Genomic DNA, 24,591 nt, shown 5'->3' on the forward strand with positions numbered 1-24,591 from the left:
CTCCTCCACAGGCCAGGCAGAGGAGGGGTTGCTCTGCAGCCCTGTAATGACGGACCTGGCTAGAGGAAGTCTTTGGGAAGTTTTATGTTCCTCATGCAGCAGGAGATCCCTTAAGTTAGAGCAAATGAGGTTAAAACCCAGGTCCTTCTCTGTCTGGGTCCTCAGGGAGCCTCAGCTCCTGGAAACCTCTTTAACTCCAGCATTCCTGCAACACTGTCAAAAGGACTCAGCATCTGATACCTCACATCAAGCAAGCTTGGAGCCAGCGAGTTACGTCAGCCCATAATCATCAAGGATGCTCCTGTCCTCTTATCTGGCCCTTACCCTTGTCTGCCTGCACACAGGTCTTTCAAAAACAAACACTACAGGGAGAGACAGGAACATATGGACAATATATCAACACATGAACAGTATGGACAGCTGCACCGGGGGCAAACTGAAGGTGTCTGCGGCCATACGAGATGCCTTAGCTTGGGCCAGCATCAAGTGGCTGAGAAAAAATTTAAGAAGAGGGTACGATGACAGTTCTCCTTCTTCAGAATATATTCACAGGTTCATTTTTGTCTTAGGAATTTCCCAAACCAGAGATGAGCTTTTAATTTGTAAGACTTGTTGCTGGACTTCCTGCCCATGAATTTGTCCGGTGGCTTTTGGCACAATAGTAAATTTTAGGCATTCAAAATTTTCTATGGCAACAACCTCCATAGGTCAGTGATCCAGGGGTACCTCCTTAGGTTGTTTTCATCCTGCTACTGGTTAGTTTTGCTTAATGCCCCTTAATTCTTGCTCCCTGTCTCTACCTGGTCTGTGCCATCTCTGTTACTGTCTGTCCTGCCTTTCCTGCATCGCAGCTTTTCCAGTCGCCATCCAACTGGCTGCTCTGTAAGCCGATGTTAGCCTATAAATCGCGTTTGTTCCTCTGCACCTCTAAGTGGAGAGACCAGAACTGCACACTGCAACGAAGAGAAAGATGAAGCGTGAGTTTACACAGTGCCACAGTGCCCTTCTGTAGCCTGTTTTCTCTTTTCTAGTCATCCCTATCATTTGGTTTGCTTTTTTGACAGCTACCAAACAGCAAGAGCTCTTTCCTGTAGATATTTAAGAGGCTGTTAGTGTGTATGTTCATATAACACTATTTTCCCTCTTCTACATCATCTTACATTCATGAAGCCTGAATTTTAGCTGATGTTTTACTGTCAAGGACAAGGAACTCAGCCATGAGTTCTTCCCTCCTAGGCCACCCAGCAAGACTTTCCAGCTGCATGTGCTGAGATCTGAGGTCACCAAACGAAGCAAATTCTAGCAGAACTTCTCTCTTACAGTTTTTATTATGCAAGGACATGATGCAGCTCTATCTCTAACAGCACTAAACAGCGACTAGAGGAGGAAACCAATTTCCAAGATGCCTGGGTTTGCAATCCTCTTTCAGTCCACGATCTGGCATTAGCAAAGCTTTCAAAAGGGCCAACTCATTTTCAGTGCCCTCTGTGCCAGGGAGCAGATGTCAAACATCTCATCCCTGCTTTCCAGAGGTGCTGGGAACCAGTAGCTTTGGGTGGCAGCTTAGGAAGCAGCAGAACACAGAGCTCCCCAGCAGGACAAAGCCCAGTGTGTCAGCTCACTGCAGGGCTGAGCCTCTGCACCTCTGCCTTCACCTGTACCAGGGGGTTAACAATTCCCTCTCTGAAAGAACCTCAGGGTTGGTGCAGAGTGCCAGGCATGTGCAATTCATTATTACTAAGAACAATATTGCCTGGAACATCTGGGTCCCATTCATGGGCCTTTTAATTTGCAAAAGTGCCTTTTCTCTCTGAGGACCGAGCCTGCTGCCTTGGGAAAAGTGAGTTTCCTCCTCCAGCACTTGAGGAAGAAATGAATTGCACTCCAGTGCACGCCCGACAGTGTCACTTCTGATCCATCTCTGTTCTTTGCCAGACAGCTCTAATGCTGGCCCTTCACTGTCAGGAATAATTTTTGGGTATTTTCACCACTTATGATTTAGATTTCTCTACTTATCCATGGCCAAATTGAGGAAAAAGGACAGCTTTGCCACAATAGATCTGGAAATCCATAGTGGCAATGGCTGGCACAGTGGGAAGATTCGCATCAAGTCAGATTTGAACTTGGTTCAAAATCATCTAATGCAAATAACCGATGGAGAATGTTTGCATTTGTCTTTTTTTTAAAGATGAAAAAATGAAGTCATTAGAAATGAAAGCAATGGAGAATCCACCACTTCTCTTTGTAGTTTGTTCCAGTGGTTAATCATCCTTAGTGTTAACAAAAAAAAAGAAAAAGCTCATATTTCCCATTTGAATTTTCTTTGGCTTTGACTTCAGACATTTGTTCTTATTATTCTATTCTCCACTAAATCACCGAACCATTTTAGTTCCCATTTTCTTACCAGGAAGGATCCTATACATTATGCTACACTCATTCCCTTGATCTTACTTTTAATAAGCTAAACAGATTGAGTTCTCTAAATCTCCATCCTACTTTTTCCCAGCCCTTGGATCATTTTTATTGCTCTTCTCTGCACCCATTCCAAATTATCAACATCCAGCTTACAGTGTGGATACTAGAAACACATTTAGCCTTCCAGAGCTGGTTTCACCACTGCGCTACTCAGCTACAATATCCCTTTCCATACTCTCTCATTTATGCAGGCAAACACTTTTATTGACGCACTATTTAGCATGTTAGCTCAAACTGTTTTTCCCTTGTGTGTAAGAAAAATGATGGAGTTGCCCTGTCCCCGTGGAGGTGTTATTTCCACACTTGGAGGTGTACTGCTGTTGTGTGTGCTGGGCTGCCTCACACAGATTTTCTTAATGCACTGAAAAAAATATATTGAAGGGGAAATTAAATGAAAATGGAACAAATTCTACTAGGAGTTTTGCAGGAATGATTTGGGATAACCTAATTTTAAGCTCATATTGTAAAAAAATAATAATAATAATTAAAAAAAATGTTGCCAAGGGCAGCAAACCTTCCTTCTAGAAACTGCTGTGCATTTGGGGGGGGGGGGCACAAATAAGTTTGTAGGTATTTCTTTCTGGAGTGTTTCTCGAGTCTTATTACCTAAGAGACCAACCAGGATGAAGTGTCTCTCTCTAGCCTGTCCTGGGCTTTATGGGCATTTGTTATTCTGCAGCTACTGTAATTTGTGCTGGTTTTGAGCAAGGCAGAGCTTGGCTTCACCTGGCACAGCGGAGGAGTGAACCCACCTCAAGGGCATGGTGGCATTCATGCTGCTGTGGAAGCGCATGGGGCAATTTTTCTGCCACCCTGCCAGAGGCCACCAAGACGATGGCTTTTGTGATGAGACCACTGTTTTCCAAGGGGGCTACATAGCTGGAACACAGCCTACAAAAGAGCAGTGACTGTCCTGCTTCTTCCTGGGCAAAGCCACTTTCATGGATGATTGCCATGACTGATTATTAACTGATGATTGATTAACTCCCCTCTGTGGTACTGACCTGGAAAGGGAGATACAGAGACCTTAATGCTTGCTGATAGGAGCAAGGATAGGACAGTGGTGGATACTAGCTCCATGGGAACAGAAGGGCCTTAAGGACTTCTCATGTTTTTGCATCATGAGATGGTTGTTTATAGCCCAGAACCAAATATCTCAAGCTGCTATCATACCAGCTGTAATTTACAGGGCAGAATATAACGTTGTGTGGGCTGAGCTCAAATTGACAAACATTGGAGATGTTGCAATTCCACTTGTTAAAATGTGTTTACCACTGGAGGAAAAAAAAAAAACAAAAGAAAAAAAAAAAAAAAAAAAGGCAGAATGGAAGAAAAGAATGTCTTTTCAAGTGTTTACCTTTCCAGTTTATATGGCATTCAAACTTGCTTGTTTCTATTATTGCCATGTGGTTGGGTAACAACTCTATTAAGCTTGGACAGCGATTTTTCTTATAACTCTCTTTTTTGGTTGCTCATAATTTTCTCACCAACAAAGAACACCCTTCTGATGATTTTCATTACTCTGCCTCCAAACAAAGCACATTAGAGCCAAATATAAACACAGCAGGTGGTTGCTTTTCTATTCTCTCTCCATGCCTGACTTGAGCAATAATAGTCAGGCTGAGCTGCTCAGCATGCCAGGCTTAGGCAGGACAGCTTGCTCTACCACCCCAACAAAGCTCCGGGGAGCTCACATCTTCCCCAGCACTCAGCATTTCCTTTCTCCTCACTCTGTCCCCTCACTGCAGGCAGAGGTTTGGGGCCAGAGGTTCCTGTGGTACCTCTTGCTGTGATTAGAGAGAGGGACTCCAGATCCAAAGCCTCCATTTGCCAAATGCTGGATCCAATGTGCAAAGGGACCCTAGTGACTGGCATCATCTTGCGCTGGAAGTGTCAAGTGAAGTAAGGGCAACATGATCTGAAGCTATCTCATGAAATCTGATAGAGGAAACCATCTGGACTTGAACTTCTTTTCTTATGACAAAGAGAATTTCTCCTGTAAAATTCAGCCTCTTTTCTCCCCTACGAGTCAGAGGCAATCCAAGTTTTTTTGCACACAACTTCCATCTTTTTTTCCCTGTTTGCTCAAAGGAGCAAACATATTTTATCACAGATCTTTCCCCTCCCTTCCCCTTCCTCCAAAATGTTTGCATGTTCTCATCCCAACGACAAACATCCGTCTTGGGCTGGTTTCTGAACTGCAGTGTTTTGCAAGCCCCTACCAAACTGCCCTAGAGCCTGGCTGTTCCTCCACTCCCAGCTCCCTCCTGTTTTACCCCAGAATATTTGGCAGTGGGAGCTGTGTGTGCTCAGCCAAACAGTTCACACTTGAATCCAGGTGGAGTGAGAGATTTTTCAAGCTGAGACAGATTTAGATCAAGCAGCAAATAACGAAAAAGTCATTGATCCACCTGCCAGTGTGGAGCCTCCCCCAGGCTCTTGGAAGGAGGCAGCAGTGTTGGACGAAGGCTGGTGCATCCCCAAGCGTGGGCAAAGGAGAAAAGGACCCCACAGGCAAGTGGTGTGGCAGAAAATTAACCACATGGTGCTCTGTCTTAAAGGAGAACGTGAACTGTAAAACAAACTGATGGGGAAACATACCCTGATGGAAACCAAAGAGGAGGACCTTACCTCCTTGGTAGGCATTCCTCCACAAAACACAGCCCTCGCTGGAAGTGCAGGCTGGGCATCCGTGGCTTGTCTTGTCCTGTTTTTCATCACTTTCCCCAGGCTGCTCACAATACCTTCCCGCACAGATTTCAAGGTGCCCTAGAGTGGGATTTCAGAGGGAGATGCACAGGCAGCCACGCGGCGCCCACCAGCTGTAAAGGAACCTAGATGGCTCAAGCACGCCGATGCGTGCGCAGTCTCTGACAACCCAGAGGAAGAATCCAGGAATGAAGATCTTGGATTTGCCAAAAAACAGACATGGGAGTAGGAGGCTTTTGGAAACAGAGAACCTAGCAGATGAGAATCCAGGAGAACTCATCACCCGTGGAGCCTCCAAGGCAAAAATACCACAGGTGGCTTTTTGAGCCAGCAGGCCCCCAGCACCAGCATTAAGGCCAGGAGCTCCAGAGCCCCTAAGCATGAGATGTTCATGGCATGTAGCACGAGAAAGAAGGGCACAGAGGGGGGAAAAAAACTCTGTCGTAGTGTAGAGAATGTGCATTGGTCTGTTGCATGGCCCTGGCACTCCAGCCAGACACTTAGAAGCATTAAACTAAAGATAATTTTAATTGCAATCAAACTGGAGCTGATCCAGGAACAGGCAGCATATATATATATATATAAGGAAAGATAATAAACAGTGACTAGCAGGATGATTTTAAACTCAAGTCCTTCCTTCTGCTATTAAGGCTCCGAGGAGTCCAAATATGACTCTGTCCTTAGATAGCACTCAGTGCCCACAAACGACTGGTGAAGTCACACAGCACACAGCAGGGTTGGTAGCAATGTAAGGTGAGATTCAGTGTTTCTCGAAGCTTCTTGTTTAAGCATGTTCATCCAAGGTCACCCAGTGGCTGTGAAAGTGGAGGTCTCTTAGGTCAGCCTGGATTTCCTGGGAGAAATGGGAGCTTGGCAGCTGCTCCAGCACTATTACACCTGGCTTGTGTCTGATGAGGCAGGAGAGGAGACCTTATAAAACCCCTCATCATCCCAGCCTAAGCCATGCTCAGCTTGTTCCTGTACCTCAGATTGGCAGCAAAAGGTCATCTTGCTTCTCCACTGACCATCTCTGCTTTGTCCACAGGCACCTGCACAACAACCGGATCCAACGCCTGGGAGCCAACGGCTTCGACGGGCTGCACAACTTGGAAACCCTGTGAGTCACCTCCTGTCCTCTCTGCGCGTGTTCAGCCCCGGTGTGCTCTGTCCCTGCCCAATAACGGGGTGCAGTGTGTGTTTGTGAGCCCCTTTCAGCTCCACCATGTCCCAGCAAGGTCTTGGCTGCCTCCAGCACAGCCTGCAGGAAAGCCCCAACCCTCTGGGTCAGCTCCCACTGCACATTTGCTGTTCATCGTGCTCGGGGTGGTGGCAGAGCAGCCTTTCTGCCCATGTCTGTGCTGCTGCTGCAGATGGGTCAGCGTGGGTGGGAGGCTGGGAGGGGGCTCTGAAGCTGTGGGAACAATTTTAGTGCTGGTGCAACCCAGCGAGCTTGCATGCATGCCTTGCTCTGTGTGTCCCCCCCACCACCACCACTCACACACAGCCCCAGAGCCTCCAAAACACCTGATGCCACCAAAATGAGGGGGTGGCTTGAGTTCGAGGCTGTTAAAATTAGTGAGGATCTATGGAATATATCCCTGAGAGGGTCTCATGGCACCACACGGAGCCAGCTGATTTCACCGTGTTCTTGGCATGGCTGGGCAGGAAATCTGTCGGGAACCACAGGGGGTGGGAAGCAGGAATGAACTCTCCTCAAGGACACATCTTCATTTGCAGCAGACGGGTGACCCTGAGCCCATGGACACTTAAATCTGACATCCTTGCCTTGCACACACGGTGTCTTTGATGGCGGTATGAACTGCTTGGGTCTCATGTGCCGTGCGCTGTCCTAGGAGGAAACACAAACAAGAAAGTAAATAAATCAAAGCTCTGTAGGACTGGAGGAGGCGCCTGTTGCCTTCAATTGTGCAGAAACATGTCCCTTCATGCGGGCCTGGGGGTCAGCAAGGCCTGCTCTCCTTGCCAGGGAGAACTAGGGGGTCTGGGTCACGGCAAAAAGAGAGGTGACGCTTCCCAGCATTCAAGTGCCATTCAAAGAGGCAGGGCCCTTCCGTGCTGAGCACGGTGCCAGCAGCAGCGAGCGGGGGAGACTGGAAGCAGCAGGCAGGCTCCCGGTCCCCAGATACACTCCTCGGGCAGGCCCATGACACGCATTGTCTCTCGCGCTCAGACTGGCACATCCTGGGGCCACCCAGAAGGGCTCGGCTGGGGAGAGGCTCAGCAGTGCCAGGGAAGGAGGCTGGGGATGGAGCGGGCAGGGAGGCTGGATGGGCTCTCCTGGAGGCCGGCGGGGCTGCCCCGTGACTGTGCCAGCTTGGTTTGATTCCTGAGAATTTCTGGTGGGTTCAGGTAAATGCATGAGGGCAGAGTCACGTCATCCAGGCAGGACAAGGGTGGGCAGGTTGCAGGAGGAAGGAGAAGACTCACTGATGGATGGAAACCCTGTTTGGGCTGTAGCCCATGCAGCAACATAGCAGTCTGCATTGGGGTAAATTTATTCTGCAGCCAAGGTGGTTGAAGCCACCCCGCTGCCCATCCCAAGCACAACAAAGCTGCAGAGAAAAATCCTGGCCCCTTATTTACTGCTGGAAAGACTAAAGGGCTTCCACTGTCCTGGGAGATAATTCAGCTTACATGGACACTTGCACTGAAAGCTCATTTCCCCCTCTGTTCCTGCTGTAGTGCTTTCTTTGCCTCTTGTTGTCCATCTGAGATGGTTCCCCCAGTGCTCAGGGGACCTCAGCATTCCCACCTTGCTCTCAGACCCCGCAGGAACAGGACTGCAAACACTGCGAGGACGGGGTTCTCAGCTGGGCTGCAGCACTGCAAGTCCTGTCCTGCTGACCAGAGAGCCCTGGGAGTGTTTGACCTCCAGAGTTTGTCCCCTTTGGAGCAGGGCCTTGCTTGACTATTGCCCAGCACCTCCATTCAGGCTCTGATGGCCCTGATGTGTTCATGCCCCATCCTCCTTGACAATGCAAGGGCGGTGCTGTGTCGAGATCTCCAGGCTCTCCTCCCTGTCTGAGCACACCAAAGGAACATCTTAGAGAGAGAGAGAGATGGCTTTTACTCCTCGTAGCCTGAGCATCAAGTTCTCACCTCCAGGCCAGCAAGTAGCTCAAGTCCCTGCTCTTTGAGGAACACATTGTCCCCCCCTGGAGCCAGCCCCGCATTAATCCCCAGCACTCTGAGGATTTTGGCCCCGCTGTGTGAAGTTGGCCAAGCTTTGTGGCAAAAAATATTTGGCTGCCTCAACGCAGCCACACTGCTAGAGCTGCATCTACCTACCACCTCCCAGCTCCTGTGCATGTGGAGACTATTACAGGCTCCTGCACATACCCTTTAATTCAGATTATGATTACATTCTGTTGACAGCACTTAGCACATTTTCTTGGCTTGTGCAGGCCAAACTGAGCTCCCAGTTACCCCGTGGGCGTTACCTCCTGGAAGGCAGCAGGATGGCAAGATCTGGTGAAGAGAGAAACATCTCCAGGGATCCTAAAATGAGTATTTGTGGCCAAATGCTGATTATAATCCAGGCACAATTGTTGAAGAGCTGTAGGAGTTGAGAGGAAAGAAATGTTCTTGGGGGGTTCATAAAAGCATACAAGTTTTAGGTGCAGAAACCTCTGTTCCCCTAAGGGAAATGCTTCTCTTCGTATTCAGCTAGACAGAGAAACGTCTATTTTAACAAATGCTGACAAAACATTAGGAGGAACAGCACCCACTGCTCCATGTAGGTTGCAGCATTGTGCAAGCTGCCTAAGCACAACCACACTAGATGCCGACCTGGCTTGTGCAAAACCAGGTCCCAGCTGAGCATCTCTGTTCACGGAGATGGCTTGGCTGTTATATTTTAGGAGGACAGCAAGTCTAGAAAGATGAAGGACTTCATCTTTCCTGTGCAGATACCATGCACAGCTGAACAGCAGACTCTGCCACATACAGAGCAAGAGCAGCTCTGTGTTTTCCGTGCTAGCGAGGGGAGGGGAAGAGAGACTGAGGGTCAGGGAGCTGGTGCTGAATGTGCAGCACTCGCCAGGTCTCAACTGATCAAACACCAGCGCATCGCTGGAGAAAGCAGCTCCAGGAAAATCTTCTGTCAGGGCAAGATCTGGCTGTTCACCAGTCCCCCCAGTCTCATCTCCCTGGGAAGGAAACCTGGGCAGGCAGGCTGGAAGCAAGTCAGAGCAGCTCTGGCCAGCTTCCCAATAGGGTTTCGAAACAGCCTTGAAAACCAGAGAGATTCCCTCACTGGTTCCCATAAGCCTGAGAGATGACAGAAAACCACCCTGCAGGGCTGCAGGAAGAAACTCCAAGCGTGGCCAAGCCGTGCAGCCAGGTGTTAAATGGCCAAACAGGGTGGTACTTGGCATTTTTCAGCCTTCTCCAAAAGACATGGAATAAATCAGAGTGCCAACATCCTTACATGACATGTTCCTCCTGTAGTCCCTTTGGGTAATGGACTCATCCTTTAAATATAGTGTGAGCTCTGGGGTGCCCACAGGAGATGCAGAGCAGAGCCAGTTGGGAATTGAGATTTAAATACCAAGAAAGTGACAATCGTAACCCATAGGCATTCACAGAGAGGAATTTCCAGCAGCTGGTTGCTCTCTGGGCATGAGGACCACAGTGGGACACCAAGAGGGCTTTGGGTGAGGAGCAGGGAGGTGAAATAGAGGAAAAAAAGAAAAAGGGAAAGATGAGCTTTTGTAAGCAGAAGCAAAGCATGCCAAAAGCTGAGAGTCCAGTCCTGCTGCTCGTCGCTTTGCTTCGCTGTTCCTGCTTTGCCTTGTAAAACCTGCCCTGTAATGTATTTCTCCTTACGCTGTTTAATGTGTGCTATAAAACATCAGGCAGCATAACTGGCTTCCAGCTGCTCAGATGGGAGGATCTTAACTTTTACATTTCCTGATCATTTGGGCCTTAATTACTCAATCTTTAACAATGCAGGGGTTTGAAGAGGGGGATTAGATTGTACCTGTTCCGTAGCATAAGCTTGGTATGTGGGGAAGTTCAAGGAAAAGTTGCCTGCAAAGAGAAATTGACTGCGGCCAGGAGCGTTGCTGCAATGGCAGAGGTTGATTTTTGCAAACATTCAGTCTTTTCACTCTCAGATCTGGGGAAACAGGGCAGGGGGGAGAACAGGTTTGTTTTTAGAGCAGCAGCAAGGGAAAATGCCATCCAAAGGCCTGCATGGTGCAGGAGCTGATTTCCCCAACTCAGAACTGAGTTCTCCATCAAGATGGTATTTCTCATGGGGGGACTCCTGTGACATGAATTTCCACATTGACAATGATTTTGTGCCCGGGTTTCTTCCTTAACACCTTAGCCTGAAAGTTGACTACTTTTATAAGGTCCTTGAGCTTTGCAGCCAGTCCAAAGGCTGGTGAATAATTGCATCAAATCCACCCTGGATTCCCCATGCCTTGCAGAGCTGACTCTGACCTCATTAGATCAGTTATGAGAATGTTGAACCTAATCAGCTAACCATCCACTTCCCTGGAACATCATTTTTTCATGGAGCAGACCTGGAAGGGAAGGTGGATGCACAGAGCAGCTCCAGATGGCCGTGCCCCGAGTCACTGCCCTCCGCAGGGGGAAGGGATGGAAGGGGCAGGAGACCTGAGGCACACCTGAATATATCCAGTACTTCGTGGAGAGCCATGGGGAGGGCATTGAAACGTGGAGGCTGGATTTCAGAGCTGGCCCCCAAGCCCTAGCTCCAACCACCAGCAAGGCAGCAAGGGAGAGATGCAAAATAAGAGCTGTGGCCCTCCCGGTGGTGCTACCTGGGGACACAGCTGGGTCCCCTACATGCACGGAGCATGGGCTGAACTGAAAACAGGGCCAGGGCTCCTCCCTGCCCCGACACGCAGCCAACAAGACCCTGATGCTGGCAGAGGGAGGGATGTGTCCTGGCTCTGTCCCTTCTCCCCACCCCACAGCAGGGCTTCGGTGGCTCTCGGGACAGAGGCAGGAATGGGAAACGAACAGCTGCTCCTCAGGACCAGCCCCAAATGCTGAGGGCCTCCAGGCTATACCCTAAATAGCAGCAATTTGCCCCCACAGTGCTGCTCTCCTGACTGCCAATGCATCTGTGGCCCATCTCGGATAGGGACATGGTGGGGGAAGTGGCTGAGAGAGGCCCCACAGCCCTGGCTCCTCTTCTCCACCCGAGCTGACCCCGCTGCTCCCACTGCTCCCACTGCTCCCAGTCGTTCCCACTTCCCCCTCCTGTCCACACCCTGCCAGCTCCTCCGCCAGTCAGACAAAGGAGATAAATCACTTGGAAGGAGCAAATCTTCATTCATGTAAAAACCTTTTAATTTATTTTTTAAAAATAGGGCTAATAAATTAAAAACGTCTCCCAGAAGGGCTGAATCCAAAACCCTCTGGCTCCAGGCGTTTTATCTGCCTAACCTTGCCTCACAGGAAATGCCCTTACCACAGGCTTTCGCAGCGCGCTGCCCTATTATCCGGGTAATTAGTCGAGTCTGTAAATGCAGAGCAGAGCTGGAACCTACTGACTCCTCTGGAGAGCTGGATTTTCTATGGAAGAAAAAAAAAAATTAATATAAAGTACACCTCAGGCGATGAAGGCAGGAGGAAGGAAATGGGAAATATCTCCACCGCAGCTCATACAGGGATCGTTTAACCATTTAGGGCTGGGCAGGCCTTGCTGTTCTCCTGGAAAATAGTCTGCCAAGTGCTACCTTGCTCTTCAAGTGGGGTTTGGCTCCATCAGCACGTTTTAACCTTTTTTTTTGTGCAGTCTCCTGACGCTAATCCCAGGCTGCACTGTCCCAAAGGAGCTGATAGCTTAGGCTCCTCAAGGATGCCCTGTTTGCTGCCCTGAGCTCTGCTCCTGGTGCTCCATCCCTGCTGTGGGTCAGCGAGGGGCCCCGAGCAGCACCTCAGGGGCAGCCCAGCCCTATGGTCGCATCCTGCTCCACCGGAGGAGGAAGGGGACTTCAGCAAGGGCTGCAGACCCCGCTGCAGGGGATGGAGAAAGGAAGGGTGCAGGTGGGTTTCTGCAGGGAGGGAGCACAGCTCAGGGACCCCGTTGTGTGTGTCTGTGCCTGGTCCAAAAACGGCTACGAGGTACTTTGCCTGCTCTGATCACTGTGTAAATGGAAGGTGACTTTTCCACACAGGCAAAATCTTCTGTAAATCTGAATTGGCAAATTCACTAACCACCACCTGGGAGCACTGGGATCAGCCCCTTCCCTTCTGTGGTCCCCTTGGACCAACCGGTCCCTGTTTGCTGCATATCCAAAAGTAGGAGCCTGGACTGCCTCATTGAGCAGCTCAGACTCTGAACCTGTACCTTCTGACCTGACTCTGAGCTTTGCCAGAGTGCAGACAGGACATTCTGGGAGTGAAGGGAGTGAAGGCCCCCCAGGTCACTGCATTTTTCCATGGGTTATGACTCTGCTGCAAGGCTCATCCCCTTCCCAGGACTCTGCTTACTCTCCCTTTCCCCACCAAGTCCTCACATTGCCCCTGTTGCACCCTGCAGGCTCCCCCATCCCTGAGGCCATCCTGCAATGGCATACAGCACCGGGTCTCCCCAAACCTCCAACCTTTGGGTGTTCAGACATGCATGCTATGACCTGTCCCCAACTCCTGTGGCTCCTCAGGCATCATCTTGCCTTCCCCTCAGACACAGCCTGGGTGCAGCCTCTTGCAGAGCAGCTGAGGCGGAGCAGTGCTGGAGGAGGGATGCCTCTGCCTCCAGAAACACGAGAGCGAATTGCTTGCTCGTGGAAGGGAGGAGCAGGCACTGCAGGCAGCAAAAAGGGCAGCAGAGGCGAGCTGCCGGCATGCTTTCACCATGGATGTGCTGATGCACAGAAGCTCTGCCTGCACCCCTGCTCCCTTCTCGCAACACCAGCATGCTGCAAGGGGCTGGGACCCACCGCTTGTGCACCTGGGGATAGGTGGGGGTCCCCAGCATCCTTCCCGCAGCGCAGTTCAGAAACACTGCTGTAGAGTAGGCTTTCTCCAGCCTGCTTCTTCCCCTGCATGGCCAAGTGCAGCAGCCTTCTCCGTGCCTCCCCTGCCTGAGTCATCAGCTCCATGGTTATTGTCTGTGCATCTGAGCGACCGAGGTCCCCGCTGCTCCGCTCTGCGGTCAGCTCCTTTTGTGTCTTGTAAATGATATGTTCATGGCAGCGCTTGTGCTCCCAGGACCCCCCACGAGATCCTGCTCTCAAAGGCTTATTTCAACCTTGTTAAATAAATCAAACGGAATTGAAAACATATTTAATTCGGTACCTTCATCAGTTAGAGAACAGACAGAAATACTGGTTGGAACAGACACATTCTGGGCACCGCTGCATTTTTAAATGGGGAACAGAGCTGTGCGAGGAAGGACTGGCAGCTGCAGACGTACAAGGCAGGACCTACAGACAGGTCCCCCACACCCCAGCAGTAGAGCTTTCAGTGCCAGTAAACCCTGTAAAACGGTGCAGCACCATGTAAGTGAGAGGCTGGGATGTTTCCAGGCCAGGGTATCAGCAGGAATCCTTGTACAGAGGTTGCTACTTGCTTCTGGCAGAAATCAGGTACTGCTGGTACCTGCCAACCTTCCCGCAGTGTGGGGCCCATCTCTGCTCCTTTGGGACACCCACGAACTTAGCAGTTCACCAGCAAAGCCTGTGTACTCCTTAAAATTTGCTAAAACGGGCATTTCTAGAACATGACTGGTTTTCCCGGTGAAAGCACTGACCCAAGCAGATGAATCCCACAGTAGTCCATTTCTCTCCACTGTACACCCTGATCCAGGCCCCTCTTGGAAGTCTCCATGAAGGGTATGGGGTTTACGGTGATGCTACATAAGAGAAATCTGGCCCTGAATGGTGTCGTTACTGGCAGGTTCACAGGTTTGGTGAGCAGCCCCAGGTCAGCGCAGGCTCCAGTCAGAGGCACCAGAAGGAGATGCTGCACCCCATGGGACCTTGCAATGCAGGATGCAGTGACCCTACACTGGATCCATCAGCCGTGTTTGGACCCGGCCCGGGTTTCCAGAGATGTGCAGGCACCATGGGCAGGATGCATCTCCCCTGATCCTTGTGGAACCATCAATATATCAGACACCAAGCTTATAAATATATATATATATATATATATGTCAGAGTTCAGCAAGCAGATAAATGCCTCTCAATACTCCAAAATCCACCTCGTGTGTTTATAACATCGGAGCTGGGGAGGCACAGGGGGGCATAACTGTGTTCTTAAACCTCCTCGGTCATGGGACAGCATCAGCTGAAGGTGCAGGAGCCAGCCAAGGGTGCGCAGCTTCCCAGACACCCCATTTGCACAGCCTTTCCATGCTCCGGACTAAACAGGCAGCTCTTCTCAGCTCAAGCTCAACCACAAGCCATGACCTTGATATAACACATCTGGGTAAGGCTGGCTGGCTGGTGGCGGGCAAGAGGTCAAACTAAATGGCCACGAAAGCCCCCTTGGGCTTTAAGACTACCAATTAAATCATTTCCAGTGCTTGATTTGGCCACAGCAACCAGCACAACTAGCAGCAGCGGTAATTACATTTACTGGTAGCTTGGTGAGATGCCAGTGCAGGACAGGTGGAAATGCAAGTCCTTATCGGAGGCTGCACAAAGCGTCTCTCCAGGGCACCACGGCCACATCTCGAACTACTGGCAGCAACCTGCAGTGGGACTGAAATAGTCAGCAAATGTCCCATCTCCAGCTTCTAATCTTATTGCATCTTCAGGTTTATTAGCTGCAAATTTGTGGTGTTTTGTGGCTTATGGAAGAATTTATAGCACTATATAATTTTTTTATTTATTTTTTATTTTTGGCTTCCTGTGTGGAACCACTAATAGTCCCTAACAGGCAGAAAATTGACCTGAGACTCTTTCTCCTCCTTCTCTCTTTTTGGCCCGATTGAAGATATTAATAGTTCCAGGCTGCATGTTGTCAGCTTCAAATCACCCTGGCAGTTAAAGCCCAAAATAACTGTGCCTTTGATGTCAATTTACTTTTATTTCTAAATAAGCAACAGGGTTGGTTAAGATCGTCCAAATATGAAGCTATAGGCTCACTCTAGAAATAAGAATGGAAAGCCAGCCAGTTCATTGTGTCTCGGGCAGACCGGGTGACCTTTAAGAGGTTTTCATTTTGACTAGAAGAACAGACAAGACTCCTTCTGACATCCCACTGTGATGCCTGGAGCTGGTAACTTGGAGCACAACTAAGGAAAGTGATTTTTTATAGTCCTTTCTCTTGCACATCATTTCTGAACTTCTTGGCTGGGTGACTTTGCTTCCAAAAGCCTTTGATAATGGGCAATGCTCCCTTCCTAATGCTACGGCCATTACTCCTTTTTTTTCTATGTAAGGTTTTGAGGTTTCCCTATTGTTTCGGCATGAAGATGGCCACGGCACGTTGTCATCCTTCCACCAGGCAGTGCTGGCAGGGGATCCGCTCTCCCAGATGTACCAACAAGGGTGGAACCCCACAGCCAGGACACCCCATACGCGGTGTCCCACAGTCCTGGGGCAGACCACAGAGCCGGGGCAGCTGAGACCTCTGCAGAGCCAGGCCCAGCTCCCTTGGGCCTCGAGGCGTCCCTTGGCAGCCCAAGGCCACCCCAGCCCACCTGCCACAGGAGTTAGACGGGGGGTAGTGTCACCTGGTGGCAGGTTTGGCTTTTTGCAGCTTTCCCCACGTCAGACACGAAAGTGCCTGAGCACGGAGCTGGGTCCAGCAAAGCATTGCCAAAGCAGCTCAGATAAGGTAAGAGAGAGGAAGCGGACACGTGGAGGTGGTTTCTACACCCCATCTATTTTCCATATCGACCCAGCCCCTGGAAAGGGTTTGGAGATGACACTGGCTGGGACGTGTTCCTCATGGGAGAGCAGGTGGAGAAGTGCAGTGTCTGGGCTGGGTGCAGCCCTGCTCGCCTCAGATGTCTGCAGAAAGACCCAAGGACTGAGTTTCACTAAATGAGCAGAAACCTCCTGAGCCCGTGGAGCTCCCCAATGCCACCACCATCTGTGGGGACATTTTGGACCATTTCTGGGCCGTTATCTGACCCAGGGCCTGATTCCAGCTCTGGGTAGGAAGAGGAAGGGACAGGGAAGCCACCCTTGTTTGCTTCCTTGGGTTTGGGTTTTGGGGAGAGCTGTCCCACTGCAGGGAAGAGCTGAAGCCTGGGGAGCACCACGGGTACCTGCTTTATCCAGCCTCTCCCAGCCAGCTGAAATCCCCAGAATCTGCAGCACTGGAGGCAAGTCAGGGCAGCGTGAGCAGCACGCAGATCAGGAGCAGTCGGCTGCAAGCAACACTTCAGGGAGTTGCTAATGAGGACAGTCAGGTTTGTTTTCCGGGAGGGAGCTCATCGCCCCGAAAACCAGGAAGCACCGGCAGGAGCGAGCACAGGCACATTGTCTCTCCTAAACAGACTGGGGTTGCTGGCAGCCAGGATGAAGTGGCATGACTACACCTGGTTGCATTTCCACTTTCCAACAAGCCCAGCATATGCCAGAAGTTAGCGACAGCTTTTTTACCCAGAGGGTGCTGCTTAACACAATGCTCTTTGTATCTGTCAAACGCAGGGGGAGGGAGGCCTGGGGATGCTGCCAGGGCTGGGAAAAGGTGTGTGTTCACTCAGGAAGAATTGGTCCTGTACGTACTTGCACACACACTGTGGTACAAACAAAATATTCATCTGCTGATGAAAGAACAGCCTGCCTGGAAGAGACATGGGCTGGAAAGGAAATGCATTTCTAGAGAAATACAGGAGCATATATTACAGCATGCTGAATTATTCCTTGTAAATAATATTGGTTACAGATCTAACTCTTTTTCTGTTAGTCAATCACAGGTGAGCCAAGCCTCATCTTTGTTGGGCAATACTTTCCATCTGTTGGCTGCTCACAGACACGTCGGGTATCGCTGGGGAGAAACTCAACCCCGGGCCCTGGCATGGAGCTTCTCGCAGCATCAACGATGCTGCAGAGGTGGGCTGAGAGTCACCTGGGGACAGGGCTCACGCTGCCTCCTCCCTGGGGTCGGTCCCTTGGCATCACCCAGGCCTGTCCCAGAACCCCAGTTTGTGTTACGGAAAGTTGGGCAAGCGGTGCAGGCACACACCCAGCCTTAAGTGACCTCTGCAGCTTCCTGCACTGCTGTGAAACCTCTCTGTAACCTTGGAAAGTCCCTCTAGGGTGAGACTTTTAAAGGTATTAAGCATCTTATGCACAGATAGAGATTTGAGACTGTCAGTCAATTTAGGCTGCTAATGCCCTCTGATTTCATTCAGTGCAGTGATGTGAATGTTAATGGGCTTTGACTGATGCTTTCAAAATGCCCAGCAGTTTCCTGTCTGCACTTCCAATCACTTGCTCTCTTTGTAAACCCATTCCTGTGCCTCTCTGTGCTTTGGCTGAGGCTTTAAGCTTTGTCCTGCCTGCCCTGGCACAAGAGCGTGTACACAAGGTGAGTGGTGGACACCTGGCAGGTACAACAGAGAGTTACTGGCTCAGAGCAGCCAAGCAGCAGACAACGAGCTGTGTGCATCTTGCAAACAGTGAGGTCTATGAACAGCCATGTGTTAGTCTATTCTTAGACAGATCGTTTTGGACTCAGGCAGAGGATACTGGAAAAAAAAAAAAAAAAAAAAAAAAAAACACTGATCCACTGGGACCCAGATGAAAACTGAGTGTGCCAGAGCAAGCTCTTTAGGAGGTGGAGACCTCTCATATCTAATAGAGGGGATGAGGCTTGAGGAGAGGATGCCTCACTCCTGGTTTGCTCCTGGGCCCTTGGGACACAGCTCTGTGTGTGCTGGGGCTCTGCCATCACATTGCAGGTCAGACAGGGCTGGGAGGTCTTGTCCGTCACCCTCTCCTGCTGACTGCAATTATTAGACTATTTGAACCTTTTCCAGATCCTTCCATTTGAGGTTTAGGTCCTACAGAATTCTGGTTCATTTGCTCAAATCCACACATGCAGTGCAGGCAGCCAGACTCCCTCTGTAGCTGGAGGAGAGAAAAGCTCTTGGTGTGCAGAGACAAACCCTGCTGTAACAGGACCTGCCTCGTCCCCTGGGCTGCAGAGGGAATCCAGCAACAAGGTCTGATATGGACATTTTCAGGTCTGCGTAGAATAAAACCCACCCAGGCCAATCTCACATCCTACGGAGTATTTGTCAGGGAATGACAAGACAGGAAATAAAACAAGAAAAAATAAAATAAAAATAAAAATGGAGTGCTATCAGCCTGGAGTCCTGGAAGGCACAAAGGAAGACCAATTTGGAGAAACTAACTGAGATGATTTACTGTGTAAATACCTACCGGGCAAAGCCGAGACGGTGCCGTAGAGTAATTCGCATGCAAGGATGCGGGTAAAGGAGAAGACCATGTAAGAGAGAGGGGGGCCAAGAGAGATCATAATGTAATTACCATGCCTGGGCCCAGAGGTTGAGAATTACAAGGTAATTGGGCAGCAACTCATTGCTGTGTAAATGTATGGTTATTTCTGTTCTGTAAACCACAATCCAGGTTACATGGTAATTACTTTGAGGTCCATTAAGTGTAATTATACAGTAATCTCCAGGAGCCAGTAATTACCCTCATGTTCCAAAGTATCTACCACTTAAAATTCGGTGAGTTTCATGCAAGGAGGAAGCAGTCACATGGCTTTCAGGCTTCAGTGTCCTGGTTTGTGGGATGACCAGCAGGGGGTCAAACGGTCCCATTTCAGCTGGACCTGCCTCTCCATCGGGCCTGCTAGAGGAGGGACATTGCACGTCTAAAGCTCTGCCAGCCTCCCCCTAGTCAACAACAGGATCAGTGCCTCCAGAGACCTGATCCCCCCCAGCTGCTAGTGGTGCCCTGAAGCTCAAATGAATAATTTCCTGCAGGTGCAAGCCCATTCCTGATGTTCCTCAGGGCTCGGGCCTGGGTCCAGCTTTGTTTCGCATGTTATCAGTGAGGATGAGGGGATCGCTGCACCTGGGGAGGTTTTAAGGACCCCCTGTTGGGCAGGACTGCTGGAGGGCAGCAGGGCTCTATGGGGGGACCTGGCCAGGCCGGGCTGCTGGGCCGTGTCCAGCTGTGTGGCCTTCAACAAGGGCAAGTACGGGGCCTGTGCTTGCAGCACACCAACCCCATGCACGGGGCAGGCATGGGGAAGGGTGCCTGGAAAGCTGCTGGCAGAAAAGGCCCTTGGGAGGCTGACAACAAACTAGTGGTGGACCCAAGAAGACTACAGGTTTCCTGGCTATTGTCAGAACTGGGCAAGTGTCTGAACCTCACCTCCAATGTTACCCTCAGTTTGGGCCCCTCACTACATGGTCATTGAGTGTGTGTAGAGAAAAGCAGCAAAGCTGTGAAGGGGCTGGAAAACAAGTGATAGAATGCGAGGCAACAGCCTCAGGTGCCACCAGGGAGGATTAGCTTGGACATTGGGAAGAATTTCTTCATGCAGAGGATGGTCAGGACTGCCAGGGAGGAGGTATAGTGCTGGAGGAATTTAAGATATGTGTGAACATGGCACTGAGTGACATGGGTTAATGATGAGACTCGGTAGGTCAGGTTGATGGTTGGACTTGGTGATCTTGAAGGACATTTCCATTCTAAATGATTCTGTGATTCTCTGATTCTGATTGCCAAACTCTGCACTTGTCATTGTGACCAACTATATCAAACATATATTTTATTTAATTTATTATATAGCACCCAGAATTGTCAATACCTCTTCCACATCACTTCCACCTTTGGCTCAGGGTTTCCAATGTGGGGTTCACCTCAGCAATCAGAAGACCTGGATCTCCACAGAGAGTGCTCTTCACACCAGTCCCAGTCACAGCATGTCCCAGTGGCAGGGAGCTATGGGATCCCCAGGACAAGTGCCAAGAGAATTGTCCCTTGCTCTGCAGGTCCCTGCTCCCCTCTACACGCAGATAAAGCCCTTTTGAGGAGCTGAGCTGAAGCTGTTCTTGTGTTGCTTGTTCTTCCTAGCATCCCATTTTGACCTGGAAAGGCAGGAAAAATTACTCATGGCCACAGTGTGTGGGGGTGAGACCCTGGGAGAGGGGAACAGGGCACTCTGGACATGTGAAGCAGCGGCATTGTCCAGCTCTGGGCACTGAGAGACTTGGGGGAAAGGAATCCAGTTGGCAGCAGTCTGCCAGCAGCCACAGCTTGGGCTGGCTCTCGCCTGACAGTGCTCCTAGCAGAGAACAGTCCTGAAGCAGGAATGCGTGAGAGTTGGTTTCCAGGCAGTGGCTGGATCAGTGCAGTAGGAAAAACCTGTCTCCCATGCTTAACGACCAAGTTTCCATGCCTTCAAAGCACAGATACACTCAGCTGAGTTCCTACAGCAACATTAATGAATGTTTTTCCTTTCTCTGTCTTTCAGGGATCTAAACTACAACGAGCTGTTGGAATTCCCTGGGGCTATTAGGACGCTGGGCCGACTGCAGGAGCTGTAAGATTTTTTTATTTATTCATTTTCAAAAGCATTCCCTGATGGAGGGTGACCAGTAAAGGGTTGCCTGTACTCTGACTTGGGGAGAGCACTCAGTCCAAGCCTTTCTTTTATCTTACCCAGCCATGCACATAAAAGCAGATTATCCCTTTGATTTTCATCAGCTCTAATCACCTTCCCATCACCCTCAGCACCATGGCTGGCGGAGGTGAGCGGGAGATCCCCCCGCCCGATTTGGAGCAGGTTCCTCCAACAGCTCTTCGTTCCCCTGCGGTGTCTGATGGGCTCAAAGTCCCTCAGATCTCCAACCACTTCTAATGTCCATTCCTCAGACTGGGGCCATAACCATGGAATTAACTGTGTTATTGTGAGCCCATGGCTTTTGCATTCCCTGTGCCACCTCCTCTGACATGCCTAAATGGTTTGATCTCTCTTAGGGCAAGATTATAACAAGGAATGCCAAGAATTTATGACCACTTCAGTGGCTAGCTCTCTCTTTTCTAACCGGTCAGCCTGGGAGACACTAAAAATGGGAAAACACCCCAGTTAACACCCACAAAGGTAGAAGACCCAAGATAGGGTCACACCTAGCTGATGTGGATCTGCAGTTCCTGTGGACCCTGTCAGACTGGTGACAGGCTGGGTTGGGACAAAAATAGTTGCTTTGGTGCTTCTTGAAGGGAAAATGTGACACTACTTTTTTCATTTACTGGAATCATTTATTGTCAAGGAGATTTCTCAGACCACATATCATAATTACACTCACACTCAAAGTGAGAATAAGATCCTTAATCCACTTTGAGATGGCTTTTGAAATTCACATCCCTAAATGAATAATCACTTCAGACAGATATCCAACTAATAGCTTGAGCAGATTCTTCTGGGATGAAACAACCTGGGCGTCACCCAGAGCCTGGTCTTGTTGCTGGACACAGCATCTCATGGCTGCCATTCTCTGGCTTTTGTTATACAGGAGATCAGGCTGTGGTCACAGAGCTCTCTTCTGATGCAAAAGTTTGCTGGTAGCTGTTTCCTCAAGCTTGGCCAAAAATATCACAGCTTGATCTACAAATTCCTTAAAATCATGAGAGCCAATAGTTCATAGTAGGCTGCACTCTGGCTAACAGCTGTCGAGCTGTAAGGAAGAGACCATCGATAAAAATTGGAATCTCTGGATGGTATAAAAAAGTGCATTTTGTTTGTTCATTTCCTGTCCTGTTTCCTAGTCTGTAAAACCCTAAGTCCCTGTATTCCTGCTGTGTTAAATAGAGTGACTTACAGAGCACCAGACTACACAGAATAAATACAGTAGAATGAGGCCTTTGTCCTGCCAAAGAACAGATCTTGTTCACTTGCTGTGCTGATGCTACAGCCAGGACAGAGCCTACACATCTTATTTTATGTGTGGTTTTTAAAGACTCTCTGCTTTTAAAAGTGTTGAGGAAAAATGCCATCTCCAAGCCTTTCTAATGCATTAATATCAAGATGTTTGTTTCTCCCAACAGTGGTTTTCATAACAACAACATCAAAGCTATTCCAGAGAATGCATTTGTTGGGAATCCCCTCCTCCAAACAATGTAAGAAAATTAAACAGTGTTTCCTGAATCCTTATGTTCCCTGGAAAGAAGCACTTCCTGATGTCTTTGGTTGGGATTTCTGACTGGCCACAATTTGACATTTGTTGTATATAGGCTAATGTAAGCTGAATTCAGCTCCTTCTCAGCTCTGCTTCAGCTTCTCTGCCACAGGTTCTCCTCTACCCTCAGCTGAATTCTGCTGCAGTTAACAAGGCTGATAGCAGTGAAGGAATGATAAATGGGAGGTCTGCACAGAAACTGCAGATAACAGGATTTTCTAAGCCCTGGTTGACATCTGCCTCTACGTTTTCCTCACGTTCAGAACTTATGTCCCCACTGGATCTGCCTATCTGAAGTCTCTTGCAGTCAGTGGGGAGAAAGTGCTTCTTCTAGGAGGGGATACAACTCCTCCTAAAACTAGTTGGATCATGCAAGACTTCACTTCTCTCCACTGACTGTGTCAGGTAGGAAAGATGAGGGTGCTGTGGATATGTAAGATCAGAGGAGATGTCATTGAGTGCAAGGTGTGTCCCAGCAGGATCACAGCACTATAGAAGGATTGAAGGAGGGCTTCCTAGCCTGCCTGGTTCAGCAGAACCCTGAAGGACCCTTCCAGAGCAGCAGGATTTGAGACCTCGGATTAACCATTGTTCAGCCTAAACAAGCTGGTGGGAGAGCCTGGGGTTGTCTGGAAAAGAAGGGTTCCTCACAGGATGGCTATAGCAATTTCTGCATAGCTTATTACTAGTTGCTCCAAGGCTCTTGATCTGTAATAGCATCTTCTCCTGCATACACAGCAGAATCTAACCAGTTACTCATTTCCTTTGCAGCCATTTCTATGACAATCCCATCCAGTTTGTTGGACAGTCTGCTTTCCAGTACTTGCCAAAGCTACACACTCTGTAAGTTCACCAAGCAGATCCTCAAAGTGGTAACGCAGCCAAGCCCCAAAAGCCTTGGAAGCTGGACACCTTAGCAGCCTTCTCCGCTTGCTCTTTCTAGAGACCTTGTGCCAATAAAAGATGCCACTCTTCTGCCCAGCCCCAAAAGCAGTGAGCCAATAAGTAGATATTTTTCTGCTGAGGGAGAATAATTTTGATAAGGGCATTTTGGAGGGAGCAATTTGTTCCTCCTGCCTACCTAGCTGACGAGCACCTGAAGAATCTTCCAGGGTCTCCATAGCTGCAGCAGCAGCAGCAAAGACCATACTCACAAGCACCTCTACACTTTCTGCATGCTGCTCAAGCAAGTCCTGCACTGCTGTGTTTTTGCCCAACCACATCCCATAACACCATCACCATGGCACAAATAACCTTTCTGGACAGCCAGAGGTGACAGTTTCCTTCATGTGCACAGCCCCAAGCCTGCTCCAGGGCCACCACCATGTGGTGGGCACCACCTGGACCAGAACAGTTGCTCCAAGTTGGCCTGATCTGGCTGGCTGGCCTTCTGGTAAACCTGTTGCAGCACAGCACTGGATATTGAGGCAGAGGAAACCTCAAAATCTCTCCTTGTAAGCCTCCCCCAGCCTGCCACTGCCGGGACATAAACTCAGGCAAATAATAAATCCTCCAAATACCCATCCATTTTTTAGCGCCAAATGCGCAGACTCTGGGAGGCTTGGGTGGGATGCCCTTCTGCATTCCCAATGGCAAGTGGGGTTTGTTTGTTTGGTTTGGTTTGGTTTTCTACATTTAATTTGGGTAGAAATCATTTGAAGAATGTCGGTGATTGGAGGAGAGGCTGAGCTTGCCAAGCCTCCCTGCACAGAAATACTGAACTCTGGCTCAGTTCATCTGTGCTGCATGAGATGTCAGCCCTGCCCAGCCGGCAGTGGCACGCTGATGGGAATGGCACCTGTAGATCTGGGCCTCTGATCACCACATCTGGGTGCGAGGAATCAGATTTGCCACCATGACATTTGGGAGCAGTTGGGTCTGGGACCTCGGGCAGCTGCACTTGCTTCTGGGCCCTCTGCCCAACTCACTTCACCTTCATTTCTCTGCAGGTCGCTCAATGGTGCAACGGACATCAAAGAATTCCCAGACCTTAAAGGCACCACCAGCCTAGAAGTTTTGTGAGTGGCAAATCTCTCCCTTTTACCCTGCTATTTGTGCTCTTCCCTCTTCAAGGCGGTCCAGGCTGTTTCAGCGAGGACAACTTTTGCAGTGCTCTGCCTCTCCCTGGTCACTCACCTCTCTGCTTCGTTTCACCCCTGTGGCTCCTGAAAGCAGCTTTCTTCTCCGTGAGTTGCTCTCTCGGTACTGTTGAGCATGCTCTGATCTTTTTTTTTTTTTTTTTTGATTATTTTCTTTCTTTCCTTCTGTGTCTGTGAAGGAATGAG

General features: G+C 49.5%; 1 protein-coding gene across 1 annotated transcript in view; it reads left to right on the forward strand.

Moving 5' to 3' along the window:
• The window catches only part of LGR6 (leucine rich repeat containing G protein-coupled receptor 6), a 130,129-nt gene that overhangs the window by 86,883 nt on the left and 18,655 nt on the right, over positions 1-24,591 (forward strand). Inside the window, exons 6-10 of the mRNA XM_035347335.1 lie at positions 6,230-6,301; positions 20,602-20,670; positions 22,176-22,247; positions 23,078-23,149; positions 24,256-24,324. Coding sequence (XP_035203226.1) covers positions 6,230-6,301; positions 20,602-20,670; positions 22,176-22,247; positions 23,078-23,149; positions 24,256-24,324 — 354 coding nt within the window. The remainder of the gene's footprint in view (positions 1-6,229; positions 6,302-20,601; positions 20,671-22,175; positions 22,248-23,077; positions 23,150-24,255; positions 24,325-24,591) is intronic.

Source organism: Oxyura jamaicensis, chromosome 26 (genome assembly GCF_011077185.1).
Source record: "Oxyura jamaicensis isolate SHBP4307 breed ruddy duck chromosome 26, BPBGC_Ojam_1.0, whole genome shotgun sequence".
Taxonomy (NCBI): domain Eukaryota; kingdom Metazoa; phylum Chordata; class Aves; order Anseriformes; family Anatidae; genus Oxyura; species Oxyura jamaicensis.